Raw genomic sequence first — 22,096 nt, 5'->3', positions numbered from 1 at the left:
AACAGCCAAATCCAGCTAAAACCAGCTTGACCAGCCTGGTTTAAGCTGGACATAGCTGGTTTTGGCTGGACTCCCAGCTTGGCTAGGCTGGTCAAGCTGGTTATAGCTGGTCATCTCCCAGCCTGACCAGCTAAGACCAGGCTGGAAATAGCTGAAACCAGCCTGGAAGTGGCCAAAAACCCCCTAAAACCAGCCTGGTTGACCAGCTAAAACCAGCCAACCAGCCTAGGCTGGTTTAAGCTGGATTTTTCAGCAGGGAACAATCATGGCAAAACACAATAAAACTGCTAGCAACATAATAAAACATGCTAGTTACATGACACATTTCTGAGTGAATGTGTTAATGCCATCAATGCTCATGAACATGCTAGTCATTGTTAGCAATATGCTAAGACATTTACGCAGTCTTAAAACATTTTAACAATGTTGTTAAACCTTTCTGATGCTCAATGCTCATGAACATGCTAATCATTGTTAGCAATATGCTAAGACATTTATGCAGTCTTAAAACATTCTAGCAATGTTGTCAATCATGCAAATCTATCTATCTGACTGTCTGTCCGTCCGTCCGTCCATCCGTCTATCCATCCATCCATCCATCCATCCATCCATCCATCCATCCATCCATCTATCAAACATTGGAGCCATATGGTAAACATATTAGCATCCATCCAGAGAAAAAAAGACTAAAATACGTTTTCAATGTGCTAAAGCATACAATAATCATAGTAGTAATATGCTAGCAACATACTATAACGATCATGGTAAAACACAATAAACATGCTGGTTAAATACTTAAAATGTGCCAACACATGCCATGAATACTCGAAAACGTGATAGCAATGTTTCTAAACAAGTTGGCGACATGATAAAATGGTTTATTCTGGCTGTCTGACGGTCAGTCGGTTGTAAAATTTTAAATGAATCACCTATGAAAGTACTGTCTTGTATGTGTCTTCATGAGCTTATTTATGAACAGTGCAGCTTATCAAAATGTAGGTTCGTTAAAATGCAGTGTGGATTTCATATATGGCCATTAGTCATTATTTTTCCTATATGAAAGTGTACATTTTTTTACATAAATTTTGTAAACACTCTTAGGTCATATATCAGGATATCGTCATATCAAGGTCATATAGACAGGTTGAAAATATGTAAGCTAAACATGGCTAAACATGCTGCCATAATCCTGATTTGCAAAAAAAAAACAAAAAAAAAACATGCTAATGAGTTACAACATTAAACGCTAATAAACATGCCAAAACACGATAATGAACTCCTCATGCCAACAATGTTCTAAAACATGCTAACAACAAAACAGCATGCTAGCAAGACAACTATGAAATTATTCATATCTACCTATTAAGTGAACATGGAAGCAATATGGTAAAGTTGTTAGCAGCATGTGACAGCATGCTATACTGTAAAGTTGCTAGCAGCGTGATAAACATCAAACATCAGCTTGTTCAATGTCAAGTACATGCTAAAAATGTGCTAGTGCTATCAATGCTCATGAATATGCTAGCCAATTTTTAGCAATATGCTAAGACATTTACGCAGTCTTAAAACATTCTAGCAATGTTGTAAAACATGCATATCTATCTATCTATCTATCTATCTATCTATCTATCTATCTATCTATCTATCTATCTATCTATCTATCTATCTATCTATCTATCTATCTATCTATCTATCTATCTATCTATCTGTCCGTCTGTCCGTCTGTCCGTCTGTCTATATATCTATCTAACAGTGGAGCAATATGGTAAACATATTAGCATCCATCCAAATTATGAAAAAAAGACTAAAATATGTTTTCAATGTGCTAAAACATATAGTAAGCATGCTAGCAATGCTATCATGCTAGTAATACTCTAGCAATATATTATAAAGATCATGGTAAAACACAATAACCATGCTAGCATTGTCTATTCCATCACTTACAGAACATGACAAAACCTGATCATTTAACCATCTGCAGAAGTTGCTGACTCTAAACATGTCTACTGTCTCTGTAAGTGTGGCTTTTTTTTGTCTTTTGCAACACAGCCTCCAAAAGTCTGCACTACACATCTTGAGTTCTAATTTATTCCTCCAACCAAGCCAAAGGGAGCAGTAGGGAATGGGAACATGGGGGTCCAGCTGCTTTCCTCGGTCCAAACTCACTGTGCAGGGATACAAAAACTCCTTATATGGAGAAAAGGTTGAGCTAACCGAGTCTGGGCTTTTCTGTGAGTGGAAAACTCATGGGAACAGTATACGAAACTCAGTGAATGAAATTATAACAAAATGAAATGACCCTTCTGTGTGTGTGCTGTACATGTGCTGTTGCTATATATAAGACCAAGCGGCTGGTATGAATTAAACTCAGTTTCCTGAGTTGAAGCAAACATGCAAAGTGAACACAATCTGTACTGCATCGGCTATTGATTTAAACCGGTTATGGTAACAAAAGATGCATAAATGGCAACATATTTTGTCATGCTGTTTATATGTACACTCTCAGAAATAAAGGTACGCGAGCTGTCACTGGGGTGGTACCTGTTCAAAAGGTACACATTTGTACCTAAAAAGGTTCATATTAATACCTCAAGGATACATATTTGTAGGGGAGACCATGTTGAAACACAGGGAGAGTTTCATGAATCAGGCATAAGATAGGGGTCATGTAAAACTAGTTCTATCAGCTCAAACCAGTCTGGCCATTCTCCTCTGACCTCTGGCATCAACAAGGCATTTGCCCTGACAGAACTGCCACTCACTGGATATTTTCTCTTTTGCGGACTGTTCTTTGTAAACCCTGGAGAAGGTTGTGCATGAAAATCCCATTAGATCAACAGTTATTGAAAAACTCTGACCAGCCCATCTGGGACCGATACCATGCCACGTTCAAGGTCACTTATGGCCCGTTTCCACTGAGTGGTACGGTACAGTACGGTTCGGTACGCTTTTATGGCCGTTTCCACTGTCAAAAGGCGTACCGAACCAAACTGTACCGAACCACTTTTTTGGCACCCTTTCGAAAGGGTCCCAAACTGCAGAAAGGGTCCCAAAAGGTGGAGCTACACGCGCAGCTGAACGCTATTGGTTAACAGAGATACGTCATTCATAGACTCAACAAGCCAGAATGTAAACAAAGGATTACAGCGGAATTATATTTACATATGCAGCCATGGTCGATCCGGGCTCAAACAAACCCTGTCGCCGTCTTGATAAACAGCCACAAAGCCATGGAGAAGAGCAGATTTACCCGGTGCGCGTAGTTTTTTTATGAGCCAGTCTGAAGCCCGAGTGGTTTCGCTTTCTTCCTTGCGCTCGCCGCGCGTCTCTATCTGAAATAACAAACTTCTTGAGCTGATAATAACATGCGCTTGATTATTGACAAGCTTTGGAAACGCGATCCTGTGAGAAGCTGACAAACGCGAGTGACACATTCAGAAAGAAAAGGACAAACGCAGGAGTGGAGCACGGAAAAAAGGCGAAGCCAAGGAGCACGTTATTTGTTCAGCAAACGTGAACAAACTGCCTTGTTTTAATTTTTATCATCACCTTTTGGACTGGGAATGATGGAATGACTCTCTAACAGAGGCTACATGTGCTGCTGAAGATTACAGACACAGATGAGAGGTTTTCACTGACTGTAGGCTGTACTTTGTGTTGTTTTGAACCTTATTACGGACGAAATGTCTACTTTGTGTAGTTCTTCTGTAGTATGTAACATATCGGAGACTGTAAGTGGCTGTATGTGTTCATATATGTTCATTTATTTATTTATTTAATATAATTACAGACGTTACAGTAGGCTATTTCACATCGTCATTGATCTGTAGTTATAATAAACTCCTGTTCATAGAAAAGTTAGTAATAAACATTTATACACAAGTATTTATGTGTGTAAAGCATCTGTTTTGTGAAAATGATATGTGAACGACCTGTGTAGCTTTATTGTAGACATTTCCTCGAGCGAAAATGACGTCGACTGAAACTTTGTCATACACCATGCCCACCAAAAGAGGACCCTTGGTAATGGAAACGCAAGCCTGATAAAGGTGACCCGTACCGACCCGAACCGTACCGTACTGTACCAGTCAGTGGAAACGAGCCATTAAATCCCCTTTCTTCCCTATTCTGATGCTCGGTTTGAGTTGACAATGTCTACAAGCCTAATTGCATTGAAGATGCTGCCATGTGATTGGCCTATAAATTTGTGTTAAGGAGCAGTTGAAGGAGTTTGACAGTTTAAATGAGAATCGACTCATCAGTTTTGATCAACCAGCCATATGCAATTAGTTTTTCTCCAAACTACAGACAATTGTACTTACTGTTAGTACACATGCGGACAAACTTTTGAAAATTGATTAAATCAAAAAGAAATGCCACTCTGAAGTGAACAGTAAGCTAATCGTTCTGAGATCTAAACTTATTGACCCAAAGCAATTAAGAAAAACTGTAAACATCATTTGGGAAACGTTTGAAAAAAATACAATGAAATCACAGAAGGGCTAATCATTTAATAATGAACTTCTTCAGTCCTGCATTCAGTGCAATTCAACACCAAAACACACTGCGGGCCAGATACTGTTTGAAAAGATGAATGTTACGTTTGGTTATCTGTCAAGCAATGGTCGAATTTCAACACAATGTCGCAGTCATTCATACAGAATCACAAGCTACAGCAGTAGCAGCGAACATCAGTAGATGGAGGAAATTCCTGGAAGTTCACGTAACTACTGGAAATAGGCTTAAAGCCACAAAACACACAGCACTAGCAGGCGGGAGACTTCAGAAGCTGTGCGAGTCTACAAAACGTTCAGAATAAATCATTCAACAGAGATCATTCCGGCTAGCTTGTTTACTGTAGCACTTTGTGTAGCATATTATGTATTTAAACCGAGCATGTTCATTTAGATTTTAATTCCACACCACATAATGTTGCCTGCATCAGAACTTGCTATGGTCAAAATGAATGCGCTTGCACATACTTTCACTGATATAATTGCGATCTCAAAAGTGTGATGCATTCTAAAAGCAGTTCTTCACTACAGACTTTTTTTTTCCTCGCCGCACGCTTTACTTTTCCATTTCCAACCAACGGCTGCAACGTCATCAGTCGGCAATACAGACAAAAGCAACATTGTTTCTCTGGCACAGTGACCTCATCCCATGAGCCAGCGAGGCACAGTAATACCTTCCAGATGTGCGGCAGTCCAAACGCTGGGAATCGGAGACCAGCTAAATGACTTTTAAAGGGAAACACACTATTAGTGGGCTGCCCCTGTTTTATTCTTGGGCTGGTCGATAAGAAAAGCAATATTTAGGGATGGATAGATTTGTATTTAAGTTTATGTGTAACATTGCTAATTAAAACAAGACTTTATATTATTTAATGAGGTTTTTACGCAACAAATAAAAGTAGAAATGACGCGTTTTGCAGTTACGCATTAGTGTAAACGGGATAAGCATAGGGATTTGAGCTTGTAGCACTAGTAGTCAATCACTTTTTAGTAGCTCTCAAACATACTCTATTAAAGGGCACATAGTGTACCCCTTTTTTATGATTTAATATTAATAGTGTGGTTCTTCTGAGTGTGCCAGTTTAGGTTTAGTTTTACACACAGTTCAGATGTTTTTATTATAATGTGTTAAAAAAATATCATGTTGGAGGCGTTTACACAGTTTGCTGTTTTAGGGGCGTATTGCTTCACCTGAAAATTAGTTTCGGCTTCCCGCCTAACGTAACAAGGGGGCGGAGCCAAGAGCTCCCACGCTCTGTGTTTGCAACAGACAGGCTGACAGACAGAGGGCGAGAGATGCTAAGCTAAGCTAGCATCAGCATTCAGCCGTACATGTACGACTCGGACACAGACCAAGCAGAGAGTACAAAATCATTTGTCTTTGTATAGTTTGTATAGTATAGTGTACAAGTACCGAGCTTGTACACCGAGACTGATATCCACCAAACTGAATTAACTTTGACTGAGGCACCAAATGCGCCGCGACACAGCATACCAGACACTCTCAGTGGCGCGGCAGAAACATGAAGTGTCCCGAATCGTCGAGCCACGCATTCCAGAACTCCAAACACAGGCCTCCACCTAGGCAAACACAACGACGGGGGCCGCTCTCCTACGTAAAGTTGCGGTCGGTCTGAACGCCGCTCTAATTGGTCCACCGTTTTTCATTCATTCATTCATTTTCTTGTCAGCTAAGTCCCTTTATTAATCCGGGATCGCCACAGCGGAATGAACCGCCAACTTATCCAGCAAGTTTTTATGCAGCGGATGCCCTTCCAGCAACAACCCATCTCTGGGAAACATCCACAAACACATTCACACACACACTCATACACTACAGACAATTTAGCCTACCCAATTCACCTGTACCGCATGTCTTTGGACTGTGGGGGAAACCTGAGCACCCGGAGGAAACCCATGCGAAGGCAGGGAGAACATGCAAACTCCACACAGAAACGCCAACTGAGCCAAGGTTGGAACCAGCGACCCAGCAACCTTCTTGCTGTGAGGCGACAGCACTACCTACTGCGCCACTGCCTCGCCTCCACCGTTTTTATGTTGTTAAATTGAAAAAAAGGAGTGTGTGTGTTTATATCACCCCAATATGACGCTCTACATCCACACTATACTTACACACATGTCTGTCCAAACAGCTTGAAAAGTGGATTTTTCATCAAAGGTGCCCTTTAAGACTCTAATAGAGCTTACTAGCAGCACTTCAGTAGTGCTGGACTCTCATTGACACTTGGCAGAAACTAACTTCGTGAGGCACAAGTGACTGACAATATGGTTTCTCAAGAGCACAATTGTAAAACAGTCACCCAAATGTCAGTATCTCAACCAATGTCTTAAACACAAGATCATTTGCAGAGGCAAAGATTTCAGATGCAAAACCCTCTGAATCCATCAGAGCTCTTTTCTTGTAAATGAGCATTTTCTGGCTTCTATAATTAGGTTTAGACGTTTATATTTATATGTAATAACAACAACCCATGCTCATTGTGGAAACGTAGCCCCGCTGACATTTTCTGGAGACTGCAGTTTTTGCGAATCCGAGAGAGGCCACTGTGCGTACTTTTTCGCGTCTTGAACGCCTCTCGGGAGCGCGCGCCGTTCGCGCCCGCACTGTTCTTGCATGAAAAGCCGCCAGAGGCCGCTGTCGAGTGACCGACTGTCCGACTGACTGACTGAATGACTGAACAAACGACTGGGCGGCTGGCCAATCGGCCGACCCAGCCACCCTCTTCCTCCTTCTCCTCCTCTTCCTTCCCTAAACCCAAGAAACAATTTACAAAAGCCATCTAGAAAAAAAGCAAAAGCCGATTTCACCGCATTCTCGCCCCGTTACAAACTCGTTCGCTTTTATTTTTTGGATTCTGTTTTTCATCTTACCTGATTTCTGCAACTGTTCTTCCCCACACTCGAACCCGGTCGTCGCCACGGGTGGCTTCTCCTCCTCTGAGCCTCCACTCCGCCGACGTAACACTACGAGCTAAGCGGACAAACTGGTTGATGCGGGAAAGGCCTCCAAACGGAGGTGAGCCGTCAGCCGGCGAGCGCGAAGAAGAGGAGCGGCGTCACACCACCCATAGCGTTTGCTCGAAAAAAACGAAATGCGGTCATACGTACCTCCGGCCAGGGGCTACGTTTTTAGAATGAGCTTGGGTTGAATGATAAGGTTATTATATAGTAAACAAAATACCTTTTTTTTTTATTAAAAATGTTACTTTAAACAATTCTTTGTTTTTTAACAAGGTAAATTTTTTTAACAAGGTAAACCGGTTTACCCGGAGGAAACCCACACAAAGCAGGGAGAACATGCAAACTCCACACTGAAATGCCAACTGAGCCAGCCGAGGCTCAAACCAAGCAACCTTCTTGCTGTGAGGTGACAGCACTACCTACCCCTTTGTATTATTATTACAATAGTTCTTAATGAACCATTATTACTTTGTAATGCTTGTGAAATGCTTGTGCTTTATTTGCACGATTCAGTCTGTGGTTTGTATTTAGAAAGTCAAAGAAGCTGAACATGTCAGGACATGCTGAAAGCGCTGATTTAGGGGTGATTATGATTACCATTCGTTAGCGATGATTACAAACACAATCATCATGCGCAGCGATCACACTTGATTCATGACTTGTTTAGTGTGTGGCTCGGCATGTAAATGATTTCGAGTCAATGGTAATTCAAGCCACCAGTTTTCCATGCGTATTCCAGAAGTTTCAAAACAGTAAAATGCCAGGTTAATAAAAGTTCGCCAGGCACAAATATTTACTCTTCGCATATTTGAGTGGAATAGGTATTTCCGTTATTAGTACCCATCATGAGAAGCTGCTGGGCTAGAAGATGGTCTCCAGAAAGTTTAGCTTTGTTGAAATGGCATTGGCGAAAACATTTAATGACAACAGTGGCCTGCTGTTTTCTGTGTTTATGGCTGCAGTTGTTCTGGACACTGTCACTGTTCTTCCCCTGGCTTTTTTCAGTTTAAATAACGTCCTTCCAGTTGGGATTATAATACTTAACTCTCAGTGAATTAATATTTTTAACTTTATAATAGCTGATATTTTACCAGCGCTTGATGTTTTTGGATGGCTCCGTTTATTTTTTGTTCTACAGTCTGCTGCCCTAGAGCTTGTGGTGCCATCTGTGTTGTCAGGCTGTCATTTTGCGGAACCTCAAAAAGTAGGTCTATAATGCCAGGAGAAAACTATCCATTAGTATTTCAGGAAATCTGAGTGGAAGTCAACATTCTGTACAATGTAAGTAAACAGGCTGTCAATGGAGAGAGAGAAATGCTTGATGCCTGCAGTGTGGAGTGTGTATTTTAAACATGACAGAGTCAGTTACAGCTCTGCTGAAAATATTTCCAAACTCTGATTGATTTTGTCCATAACTAAAGATGGCAACATCTAGGTTTTATATTTGTTTATAGAACAGTTCTGGTTTTTGAAGCCATACGATATCTAGCCAGTACCAGCACACAAAGGCCTCTTCACTCTTCACCTTTGTGTATTACTCCGGCCAAATTCAGTCAGCAACAAGCCGAGGACAGTCTACAGTTTGACAAATATTCCTGCTGTTGGACAACATAATGTAGTTTTGAGGCTTTTTTAAGTCGAGAATGTAGTTGTTTAGATTGCAACTATGCCGTTTGTTTATAAGAATAGTGCCTATTTTAAAATATTTACAATTCCTGAGAGACATCGTGTTGGGCGGCCATTAGCCTGCTATTGTCACGGTTGTAGGTGTGTGTGGACTTCTAAGTGTCTGTTTGGTCACATGATTTTGTTTTGGTGTTCCACGTGTGTCTGACATCAGTGTTATGTCACATGCTATGTGGAGCCCTGCTATCCTGATTAGCCTGCCAGCTGCGACTCGTTATCTCGCCTATATATGGACAGTGCGTCTCTTTTCTTGTGTCAGGTTGTTATTACCCTTAATGAGCTCTCTGTCTGTGTTTAGGACTGGCGTGGAGATCCATTCTGACAGCTAGAGCTACTTAGTTCCTGACTGTTTTCCCGATCCTCACTTGAGTATCTTCTTGTTTGAAGATAAAAAAAATTGTGTCTTTTGTTTGTTTATTTTTCCATTTTGCACTTTTGTTATACTATATTGACTGTGTCAATAAAGTTATTGTACTTGCATAATGGGTCCTTCTATTACTCATATACACCGTTGCAGCTATACTAAGTAGACCAAAGACGGTTGACGTTTTCTATCCACAAGATGGCGACAGAACCGCATAATAAGCCCTTGGAAGACTAAAACAGCGTAATAACAGCTGATCAAATCATTATTAAACTAGTAAGTGATATTCAAAATCGATCTCCCTCTTTTGTATGTTGTAGTGCTGTATTTATAACGTTACCATGGTAACTGTAGTGCATTGGGTGTGAGAGATGGGACTCACACATCAGGAATGTGTGTTGTGTTGGCAGAAAGAAAGAAGAAATGCCCGCATGTGTTTAGCGTTTTTCCTTCTCGCAAACACAACAACGGTCTGGTAGTTATTATGCTGCTTTTTTCGGGGTTATTATTGTGATATTGTAACAGTATTGGTTTGATATGCATTGTATAAATATATATGTCATGAGCTCTGAGGAAGTGTGTGATGGTCGCTCTACTGCTGTATCATCCTTTTATTTCAATAATGAAACTTTTAATTTTGCGAAGGATGTTTGAGTGTCTTTTTCGTTTCCTTTTGCCTACTCCTTGGCGTTGACTGGCATCTATGTAGTCGACAACAGCACTTGGGAGAAACACATAGAAGCCACTAGGAAGAGTGAAATAGTTTCTGTCTCTTTTTTGTCATTCCTAAAAGTCTCAGAGTAAACGCTGGGACACTTGGCACCCGTCACAATATACCGATTGCAACAGAGGAATACTGTAGACTGTAATAGACTGTATCTCTGTAGACCAATGGCATTTCATGCTGTTCAGCCTTATAATCTCGAAATGTGAGCAAAATTCAGCTGTTTTGTCATCACTTTAGACATTACGCTATTGGTAATCATTCAAACACTAGCTCTAAAGTGACTGAGTTAGTAACGGCTTCTGCTGTTTTGATGTTAGCTGCAGATGTTAATGAATGGTGGAAGAAAGTAGTCCCTAATAAATAAAGTGGTTTTTAGACTCTCCGTGTTTAATTTTCTTTGTTTATATACACGATAGTGCCATTAAACTGTTGTATAAATGCAATATCACACTCCTAAGCAGTGCGATATGGCTGTATATCAGCCCTGGTGGACGCTAAGGCACTCTGCCTGTGGCCTCGTGCCAACGCACACCTCCCACCAGTGCTGATATACAGCCATATTGCACTGCTACAAGTGTGATATTGCTGATGTAGAGTGCCATAGTGGGGTTCTATTGATTTTGAATATTAAAGGTCCCATAGAATTAAAATGAAGTTTTTTATATGTTAGTAAAAGTATTGTTAGTTTTTAGTATATCCATAAACTAGAACAGAACAGCGACAAAATTTGCATTTAGAAGATATAAAATTATTAGAAACACGTAAAGCTTCTGCCTAAATTCAGGGGCGCCTGCAGGGTTTTATTAAAAAGTTTGCACATATCCAGCACCACCCCAGCCCCATCATCCCATTCCAATCTCAAAAAACACTGATGCTTGCTGTCAAAGGCTAAATTATGTAAGGGCATTCATTATGAAATTACATGGATAAACTTTTGTTTCCTTTTAAATATTAATATTAATATACTATTAGCCCCCCTTTGAATTTTTAAAAAAAATATTTCCCAAATTATGTTTAACAGAGCAATGCAATTTTCACAGTATGTCTGATCATATTTTTTTCTTCTGGAGAAAGTCTCACTTGTTTCATTTCGCCTAGAATAAAAGCAGTTTTTATTTTTTTGAAAACCATCTTAAGGTCAAAATTATTAGCCCCCCTTAAACAATATATACATATATTTTTACGTTTTTACTTACTTTTTTTTAATCTTGACAAGTATTAAACACAATGTTGGTCAATATTATAATCTTTTTAAAGTTACAGCCAAGTCTTGGCCAACTAAACAAATAGCAATTTAAATAATATAAATATAATAATAATATATTTATAAATATATTTAAATAATAAAAAAATATACAAAAATCTGTTGCAACATGACAATTTGTTAAGACTGGTTTAGATATTTTAGTCTTGTGCTTTTTGTCTTTTTGTCCAATATGAAAACTATGCTTAAGCTATTTATCTTTTAAAATAAATACTACTCAAGATGTAATCTAATCCAGTGGTATCCAACAGACTTCTTCACCAGATAACATGACTTAGCCTTTAATATCAACTTGGAACCACCTATTTAGCAACACAACTGCTATATGTCACATGTATCATTATAAAGCAGATTGATGTGGTGTTTAGCTCAGAGGATTAAGGAGCAGTGTTTATCCTACAGGATGGCCTGTTGCTGTGTGGGACTGCTGCTAATTTTGCATGTGTGTGGAATGCGACAGCTGCAGTCACACAAGTGCTCAGCTCAAACTCAAAGGCATTCTTTAGTGCCATGGCTCCAGGCCTTCTGTATTATCAAGATAACACCCGAAAAAACGAAGACTCACACTGGCAACATGAGCTAATGTGCCCATCTTAGTATAGTTTGCTGGAAAAATCAATGTAAATTCAGTCATTTAAACTGAATTACTGTTGTAAACTCACTCTTAACTTGGTTTTAGCTGTAATGTTATATAGCAGTTGTGAGGCAATTCATAGGATCATGCTGGAACTGAGCTATAGAAGAATCTGTAAGCAATTTAATTTAATTTAATTTAATTTAATTTAATTTAATTTAATTTAATTTAATTTAATTTAATTTAATTTAATTTAATTTAATTTAATCATTTTCTTGTCGGCTTAGTCCCTTTATTAATCCAGGGTCGCCACAGCGGAATGAACTGCCAACTTATCCAGCAAGTTTTTACGCAGCGGATACCCTTCCAGCCGCAACCGATCTCTGTAAAACATCCACACACACATTCACACACACACTCATACACTACGGACAATTTAGCCTAATTCACATCTCTTTGTAATGTGAGGGAAATCGGAGCACCCGGAGGAAACCCACGCGAAGGCAGGGAGAACATGCAAACTCCACACAGAAAGCCAACTGAACCGAGATTCGAACCAGCGACCCAGCGACCTTCATGCTGTGAGGCGACAACACTACCTACTGCGCCAAGGCCTCGCCCTAATTTTATTTTATTTATTTATTTATTTATTTATTTATTTATTTATTTATTTATTTATTTATTTATTTATTTATTTATTTATTTATTTATTTATTTATTTATTTATTTATTTATTTAACTGATTTATTTAATTATTTATTTTTTACATTTAATTAATTAAATTTTATTTTATTTTATTTTATTTTATTTTATTTTATTTTATTTTATTTTATTTTATTTTATTTTAATTTTATTTTATTTAATTTAATGTAATTTTATTTAATTTGTTTTGTTTTTTTTGTTTTGTTTTGTTTTGTTTTGTTTTGTTTTGTTTTGTTTTGTAACCAGCACTAACTTTTCACCTCACACCTACCTAAATTTAAAAAGTAACAGTTCTTGACTCTCTTGATACTTTGAGCTTTACTGTAGTAAAAGAGAAAGTTACATGCTCAAAAATATAAAAAGTTATACATGAAGTCATGAGAAAAAAAGTATTGAGTTCAATATTTGTTTTTCATATACAAACACAGAAAAACATTAATGTAATGTCCTAGAAAAAATACGACTGGAAAGCCAAGTGTCTTATGAGTTTATATTTCAAATTTGATTAAGTCAGCATGCAAAATAAGATTTCTGTAAAAAAAATTTCTAAGATTATATCGGTGTCCTTCTTTCTCTCACTGACCTTCCCAAACTAAACCCTTCTGCTACGTAAGCAATCTCTCCAACAGTCCACACTTTATATTACCAGCTGAACGAGTGCATGATCTGGGTATTTAAAGTGCACTTACTATTTTTTGAGTTTTTAGTGGGAACACACTACTTACACTATTTATACTACAAAATGGCGTAGAATGGTGCAAAAGTTTGCGATTTGGGATGCACCTAATGCGCCCTCTAGAGTCTTGACAAGGACACTAGAGTGATATTTGAGTGCGATATGTGGCCAGTGCGGTTTTCTTATCGCAACTTTCTGCCGTATACCCATGCCTAGCAAGTAAAGGTATTATTGACAGTGGAAATGCAAGCCTGATCAGAGTAATCCATGCTGAAGCATTACACCAAAGTACATTATTAGGTACAGAGACAATTTACTGTACAGCCTATTCAATGTTTACGTTTTAGCAACTTGTATTGGAATCAAATTCATGATTGTTATGGTACTATAGCACAGTTCTTTGCCAGTGGAGCTCCGAAGTTTTCTTGTTGATGAATGTGGACAATGCGTTGTCCTAATATGAGTGGAGCACTGTTACAGTTTACTCTCCTGTGGGTAGTATTTCAGCAAAGGTCTTAATGGTTGCCTGACAGGCTGCTTCCTCAGCATTTGAGGAACATAAAACAATGGCATTAGTTTTACAGTTCCAATTTGTGCCTCGGATCCCACCCTTTGGAAGAGCACGTGAAATGGGTTTGCTTTCAAAGCAGAAACACGGCATCTCAACATTACAATAATAATAAAAAAACCTCAGACATAACAAACCAAAGTTGGTAGTACGATACACTTTAAAATGTGCAGGGTTATTTCTGTAAACGCATTTTTTGGTTAATTGTGCAGGGTTAAAACAATTGGGTTATCTGAGGTACTGCAAACACACAATTGGGTTGTCCACGCTTAGTCAACCCAACTGAAAGGGCAGTAAGGGGTTGAACATCTGAGCTGGGTTATTTTGACCCAAGCAGTTTATTAATTTCTTGGAACTTTCTGGATTCATCACAACGTCAGACAGTCACAGGCCTCGCAACAAGCAGGATTACAAGGTAAACAAAAATAACCTATATAAATGTTTACCAATATTTTGAATAATCATGCTAAAGATTTACCGATTTCACTGTTAGATATAGTTTTTGATCTGTCTATATATATATATATATAGACAGATATAAGCCGCACTGTTGGACACCAATTAAACTAACAAAATAATTTTTTTGAATTTTGAGTGTAATGTTGAGAACTTTTTTAATAGAAAATATTGTTTTAATAGAAAAAAATTTTTGATTTCTAATAATGCAAATAAATGCATGGTATAATAATGAATAAATGGATAATAATGCAGATAAATTCAAATGTGTTTTTCCAATAAACAAGTAAACACGTAAACATATTGTGCGTTGCAGAATGACAAAAGAAATAAGCCAACTACTCAGGAAAGATAACTACTATTTAAAGTAAACTGAATGTGTGAAATCTGCCTTTAAATGCATGTGTTGCAACTAACCCCCTGTCATTTAATATCCGTTATTTTACAGTAAATTTCTGTCATTTAATATTCGTTATTTTAAAGTAAATTTCTGTCATTTAATATCCGCTATTTTACAGTAAATTCCTGTAATTTAATATCCGTTATTTTACAGTAAATTCCTGTAATTTAATATCCATTATTTTACAGTAAATTCCTGTAATTTAATATCCGTTATTTTACAGTAAATTCCTGTAATTTAATATCCGTTATTTTACAGTAAATTCCTGTAATTTAATATCCGTTATTTTACAGTAAATTTCTGTCATTTAATATCCGGTATTTTACAGCAAATTTCTGTCATTTAATATTCGTTATTTTACACTAAATTTCTGTAATTTAATATCCGTGGTTTTACAGTAAATTTCTGTCATTTAATATCCATCATTTTACAGTAAATTTCTGTCGTTTAATATACGTTATTTTTACAGTAAATTTCTGTCATTTAATATACGTTATTTTTACATTAAATTTCTGTCATTTAATATCCGTTATTTTACAGTAAATTTCTGTCATTTAATATCCTTTATTTTACAGTAAATTCCTGTAATTTAATATCTATTATTTTACAGTAAATTTCTGTCATTTAATATCTGTTATTTTACAGCAAATTTCTGTCATTTAATATCCGTTATTTTACAGTAAATTTCTGTCATTTAATATCCGTTATTTTACAGCAAATTTCGGTCATTTAATATCCGTTATTTTACAGTAAATTTCTGTAATTTAATATCCGTTATTTTACAGTAAATTTCTGTAATTGAATATCCGTTATTTTACAGTAAATTTCTGTAATTTAATATCCGTTATTTTACAGCAAATTTCTATAATTTAATATCCGTTATTTTAGAGCAAATTTCTGTAATTTAATATCTGTTATTTTACAGTAAATTTTTGTAATTTAATATCCGTTATTTTACAGCAAGTTTCTGTCATTTAATATCCGTTATTTTACAGCAAATTTCTATCATTTAATATCCGTTATTTTACAGTAAATTTCTGTCATTTAATATCCGTTATTTTACAGTAAATTTCTGTAATTTAATATCCGTTATTTTACAGTAAATTTCTGTCACTTAATATTCGTTATTTTACAGTAAATTTCTATCACTTAATATCCGTTATTTTACAGTAAATTTCTGTCATTTAATATCCGTTATTTTACAGTAAATTTCTGTAATTTAATATCCTTTATTTTACAGTAAATTTCTGTAATTTAATATCCTTTATTTTACAGTAAATTTCTGTAATTTAATATCCTTTATTTTACAGTAAATTTCTGTCATTTAAAGTATGTTATTTTACAGTAAATTTCTGTTACTTAATATTCGTTATTTTACAGTAAATTTCTGCAATTTAATGTCTGTTATTTTATAGTAAATTTCTGTCACTTGATATTCGTTATTTTACAGTAAATTTCTGTAATTTAATATCCGTTATTTTACAGTAAATTTCTGTCATTTAAAGTCTGTTATTTCACAGTAAATTTCTGTTACTTAATATTCGTTATTTTACATTAAATTTCTGTAATTTAAAGTCTGTTATTTTACAGTAAATTTCTGTCACTTGATATTCGTTATTTTACAGTAAATTTCTGTAATTTAATATCCGTTATTTTACAGTAAATTTCTGTCATTTAAAGTCTGTTATTTTACAGTAAATTTTTGTCACTTAATATTCGTTATTTTAAAGTAAATTCCTGTCATTTAATATCCGTTATTTTACAGTAAATTTCTATCATTTAGTATCCGTTATTTTACAGTAAATTTCTGTCATTTAAAGTCTGTTATTTTACAGTAAATTTTTGTCACTTAATATTCGTTATTTTACAGTAAATTTCTGTCTTTTAATATCCGTTATATTACAGTAAATTTCTGTAATTTAATGTCTGTTATTTTACTTTTTTTCCGGCACCACAGCTGCCAGATATAATTTTTTTATTACGGGGTTTTTTTTTTACAGTGTAGTGAACACTACAGTATGTTGTACAATGCATTACCAAAGAATTGTAAATACTTAAATATATATAGAATAATACACTTCACTACAGTGTAGTATGCTTCATACCAAAAACATTTATAGTATTCACTATAAATGACTGTAGTATTTCATTAACCTGACATTAATTGCTCATCCAATTCTTACTGGAAAACAGGCCAACACCCCAAAACATAAGACAGAAGAAAGTCAGCATTAACCCAATCTTCTCCTCCTTAATGCATGTTCGTTCATACAGTAAAATTCCATTGCAAATGACACTGTGCCACAATACACGCATGTCAGCTGCTGGCTCGCACACATCTACGCACACACACTCACACACATGACTGCAGACAGAAGCAGCTGCAGCATCATCATCATCATCATCCTCCTCCTGCTGCCGTTGCCATGGCAACCCATGCGTGATGTCCAACCCTACAGAGGGAGGGCGAGGAGAAATGGAAGCACTCACTCATATGCCGGGTCTTTCCTCAGGATAGCTGTGCCCATCATGGCTGCGTCTTCTCCCTTTTCCTCTCGCTCCGGCTTTCCTCGTCTTCGTTCCGCCGCTGTCACCAGCATCACCTTGGGAACGAGGGACCTTCTCCACCTTTTCCTGAGGTTTCGGGTGGATGCTGGATGCTGGATGCCTGCTCGCACTCTGTCTAGCCTGCAGGATGAGAGAGAGAGAGAAAGAGAGCGAGATGCAGAGACAGGAGGGAGGGTCACATTTGTTTAACGTCTGATTTTATTGGTACAGAATGTGCTTCTCTTTGAACTTTCATTTGAGAGTGTCATATTACAGCAGTCTCAATTAGAGGCATGTCATCAAATCTGCAGTAAAGGCTGAAGCTAATTATGGGATATATCACACTCAAAGAAACTTTATGCTTCACCGAGTCAGATTTAATGATTGCATGTTTAGTTGTTCTCTCTGTGATTAGCATACCCGCCAACACTCCAGTTTTTCCCGGGAGTCTCCCGTATTTCAGACCCCTTTCCCGTTCTGTTCTGTCTCCCAGAAAACTCCAGAAATTTCATCCCTCGCTTCAGTTCGTGGCTTCGACACTCTCCCCAGTCTCCCGGATTATCAGAGACAAATGTTGGCACATATGATGATTCGATTAATGGCATGGTTTTTTAATCATTATTAAAGAGCCCCTATTATATGTTAAAAAGGGTCAAAAAACACTTTCATTGTCTTATAATATGCATTTATTTTAGCATAAATATCCCAGCAACTCCCATATGAATCATTCTGTGATTAATTTGTTTCCAAACCCCTCCTTAGCGCGAAGCTAATCTGCGCTGATTGGACCAATGATAACCTGTTGCGATTGGTTGACAGCGTTCAGCACGAGACAGAGTGAAATGGCCACCACGGCTTATCAACAATATTGAAGTGCAGAGTGTATGTGTGAGCATACCTGTCAACACTGCTGTTTTTCCTGGAAAACTCCTGTAATTTCAACCCCCTACACTCCCCCGTTCCTCAGCATTTTGGTACGGTCTGAGAAACCCCTGGGCCGCCAACATTGGTATAGGATCCTATCGCAGCGGCGGCCTGAAACATGCTTTATAGTAGTTACTAACACCACAGTACACCGTACCTACTTCTCAAGAGTTGTTCCGAGCTCCTTACCCCCCTGGTCTCCCGGACTTTGCAGGTACTGTATGTGTGTGAGCCCATTGCAGGAGTGCATTGAAGCAGTGCAGTTAAACATCAGCATATTACTCTATTCTTAACTATGACACATATTCAGTATTAATCCACACAGTGGCAAAAGCTAAGCTATTTTGAACATTGATCGTTGCACGTGTGTAGGAACAGCTGATGGTGGCCATATAGCAACGACAAACGGCAGTGGAACGCGAGCTCACAAATGTATGGATTTAAACGTGGCATTAAACGCAATATGAGAATATAAAGAGTTAACCAGATACACTACAAGCGGTTACAAGTAACAAAACACAATTAAATACATCATTTGGAAGCTAGAGAAAACACGGAGGTAAGCATTTTTAACGCACGTACTTACACTTGTGAAATGGAGAAAGAAACTGCTCCATGAACTGAGCACTGATAAAGTTCCTGTCGAGCTCTTACAAAGTCCCACACATCAATAGTCTTTTCTGAGCTGTCCTTTAACAAAGGCCAACGAATCCCCCGTTGTAAGTGTGTACATTCCAGCGAACACAGCACAATGCTGGGGCTATAATGCTGAGGTATTTTTGCAAAAATAAACCTCAACCACAGACTCTTCACCGTTTCATCTTTGGGTAGATAAAATAACATTAACTTTCCCCTCACACTTCCAACAATATCCAGACGAGCACAGCGTCTTCATGGCTTGATTCAACCGGGATATGCTACAGTGTTTGTTTACCTCTTTTTCCTGCTACTGTGTATGTGGGTGGGGCTGGGGGTTTGCACGCACAACAATTGGGCGGGGCTTAATTTTCTTATCAACGTCACACCGAATGGTCTGATCCCAGATCTGATTGGCTGATAGCTGTGTAATATTCTGTAATATCAGCACTCGTACAGCCTCTTCACTCTTACTCCGCCCACATAGAGTGACAGCAGATCAATAAACTCTCTACAGTTTGACAAATATTGCAGATGTTGGGCAACAAAATATACTTTTAAGGCCCTTTTCAAGGTGAGAGTGTAGTTGTTTAGATTGCAACTATAGCACAATCGCCTAACAAGAAGAAGATCGCTGGTTTGAGCCCCGGCTTGGTCAGTTGGCATTTATGTGTGGAGTTTGCATGTTCTCCTCGAGTTCGCATGGGTTTCCTCCGGGTGCTCCAGTTTCCCCCACAAGTCCAAAGAGATAATAGGTGAATTGGGTAGGCTAAATTGTCTGTAGTGTATATGTGTGAATGATTGCGTATGGATGTTTCCAAGTTATGGGTTGCAGCTGGAAGGGCATCCGCTGCATAAAACATATGCTTGATATGTTGGCGGTTCATTCCGCTGTGGCGACCCCAGATTAATAAAGGGACTAAGTCGAAAAGAAAATGAATGAATGAATGTTCTAGTTGTTTTAAGATATTTAAATAAATAAAACACTTTTAAAATGCAAAATTACAGATCCACCCTCAGGAGAGTACAGTTATTGCACACACAATTAGTGAATCATTTCATTGTCATTTTGATTGAAGTGATGCTTTACCTTTAAAATGTTCCCTGAGATAAGGTCAAATGCTGCTGACGTGTTAAGAGACTTTCTGCATGCCTGAATGTCACACACTTGGATGTTTGTGATTATGTCAAGTTTGCACCTTTAGTTATCAATCTGGCTGGAATGTTACTTTAGCTGCACATCTCTTAGTCTTATTTGGCATCATAGCAACATATAATCACCTACACCAGGTTCTCATGCTTTTTCAAGTTTGGGGCTCACCTCCTCCAAAAATTTTTTGAAGGTCACCTGTCTGACATTTTCTTTAAAACTAAGTGTCTATTGAAAATGCTTATTTTAAACCTTCATTAATTGGCAAAACATTTATTTTGCCTGGTTCTACTATTATCTTATTTTTTCTACAGCATTTAAAATAAATAAATAAATACAAGTTATATATATATATATATATATATATATATATATATATATATATATATATATATATATATATATATATATATATATATATATATATATATACACACACTGTAAAAAAAAAAAAAAAACTAAATTTACAGAAAATATCCCTAAATCTTTTACAGTAATTTTTTTTGTCATTTAAAATTATATGTAGAACTTAGTAAAATGACAAACAATCTCTCTAAATTCACAGTTTGACTTTCATTTTAGGTAATTTATCATTAAAGACAAATTACTGACATTTGTGTTTTTTATACAGGGAAATTACAGTATTATTTATACTGTATTTTTTCTGTTATTTTAAATTATATTCAAAAATCCATAAAAATTAAAAACAATATCTGTAAATTAACAGCTTAACTGTTATTTTATGTACTAAATAAGTAATGACAAATTACAGCAATTTGTAAATAAAAAAATTGTAAATTTGCAATTTGTAAAATAAAAATTTTTTATTTTATTTTATTTACTTTTATATTATCATTTTATTTAAAAAAATAAAAGTTATATATATATATATATATATATATATATATATATATATATATATATATATATATTTTATTTATTTTTTTTTAAATAAAATGTTGTAGAAAAATAAGATTTAAAAATGTAAAAAAAATATAAATATATATATATATATATATATATATATATATATATATATATATATATATATATATATATATATATATATATTTTTTTTTTTTTTTTTTTTTCTATTAACACACACATATTAGAGGCTTCTAAATTCTTAAAAAACTGCATAGTTTTTGGGCCTTTTCCCTAATAAATGGCCCTGACTGGACAATTAGCGACAATTTTCGTTTCATGCTGACTTTATATGATGTTTGTATTTGCAGAACAATCTGGAAAATGCATATATTTACAAATGAATCATACATGCCATTAAATTTTCAATATCAGATTTAGATCATGTAAATTATTTAGATACATTAATATTAAGCACCTTCACTAGAGTGATGGTAATTTGATAAAGTAACTTGGCAAGTTGACCATATTAGAAATAACGGTGCACGAGCTGTCACTGGGGTGATACCTTTTCAAAAGGAGCACATTTGTACTTAAAGGGTCCATAATGGTACCTCAAAAGTATATATTAGTACCTACAAATTTTAAGAGGAACACTATTGTACTATTTAGTTACTAATATGTACTCTTGAGGTTTTAATATGGACCTTTTGAAAAGGTAATACACCAGTGACAGCTCGTCTACCTCTATATCTGAGAGTGTACAATATACAGAAATTGTTACACACATCAATGAAAGTGGTTCTATGTTCTAGATTTTACTTATTTTAAAATTAGACAGGCTGATACAAAAATATTTTTTAAACATGTTGTATGGAATTATTTAGGCTCCTTCACGAGTAAATAATGTTTTCATTTTCTTTCTAAGTAACCTATGTGATACTACGCCCTCTAGCCTTTAAAAAGTAAACTGCTTCAACTCTTCGGTGCAGGTTAATGCATTGTGAAACGTCATGGATAAGCAGGTTATGGCTTAATAAAAAGTAAATAAAAACATGAAAA

The 22,096-nt window shown here is 36.4% G+C and overlaps 3 protein-coding genes across 8 annotated transcripts in view; 1 reads left to right on the top strand and 2 right to left on the bottom strand.

The window, feature by feature from the left end:
* Positions 1-17,594, bottom strand: part of palm2akap2 (PALM2 and AKAP2 fusion) — a 219,445-nt gene extending 201,851 nt beyond the window's left edge. For all 5 annotated transcript variants that reach the window (XM_068223712.2, XM_068223713.2, XM_068223715.2 and 2 more), the window contains exon 1: positions 17,404-17,594. In XM_068223712.2, coding sequence (XP_068079813.1) covers positions 17,404-17,513 — 110 coding nt within the window. In that variant the 5' untranslated portion in view covers positions 17,514-17,594. The remainder of the gene's footprint in view (positions 1-17,403) is intronic.
* Positions 1-22,096, bottom strand: part of lyrm7 (LYR motif containing 7) — a 434,641-nt gene that overhangs the window by 252,697 nt on the left and 159,848 nt on the right. The gene's annotated exons all lie outside the window — the stretch shown is intronic.
* plppr1 (phospholipid phosphatase related 1) overlaps positions 1-22,096 on the top strand; it is a 373,854-nt gene that overhangs the window by 203,903 nt on the left and 147,855 nt on the right. The window lies entirely within an intron of this gene.

The sequence above is a fragment of the Danio rerio genome, chromosome 10 (assembly GCF_049306965.1).
Source record: "Danio rerio strain Tuebingen ecotype United States chromosome 10, GRCz12tu, whole genome shotgun sequence".
In the NCBI taxonomy this organism is placed as follows: domain Eukaryota; kingdom Metazoa; phylum Chordata; class Actinopteri; order Cypriniformes; family Danionidae; genus Danio; species Danio rerio.
This window is presented reverse-complemented; position numbering and strand designations above follow the sequence as displayed.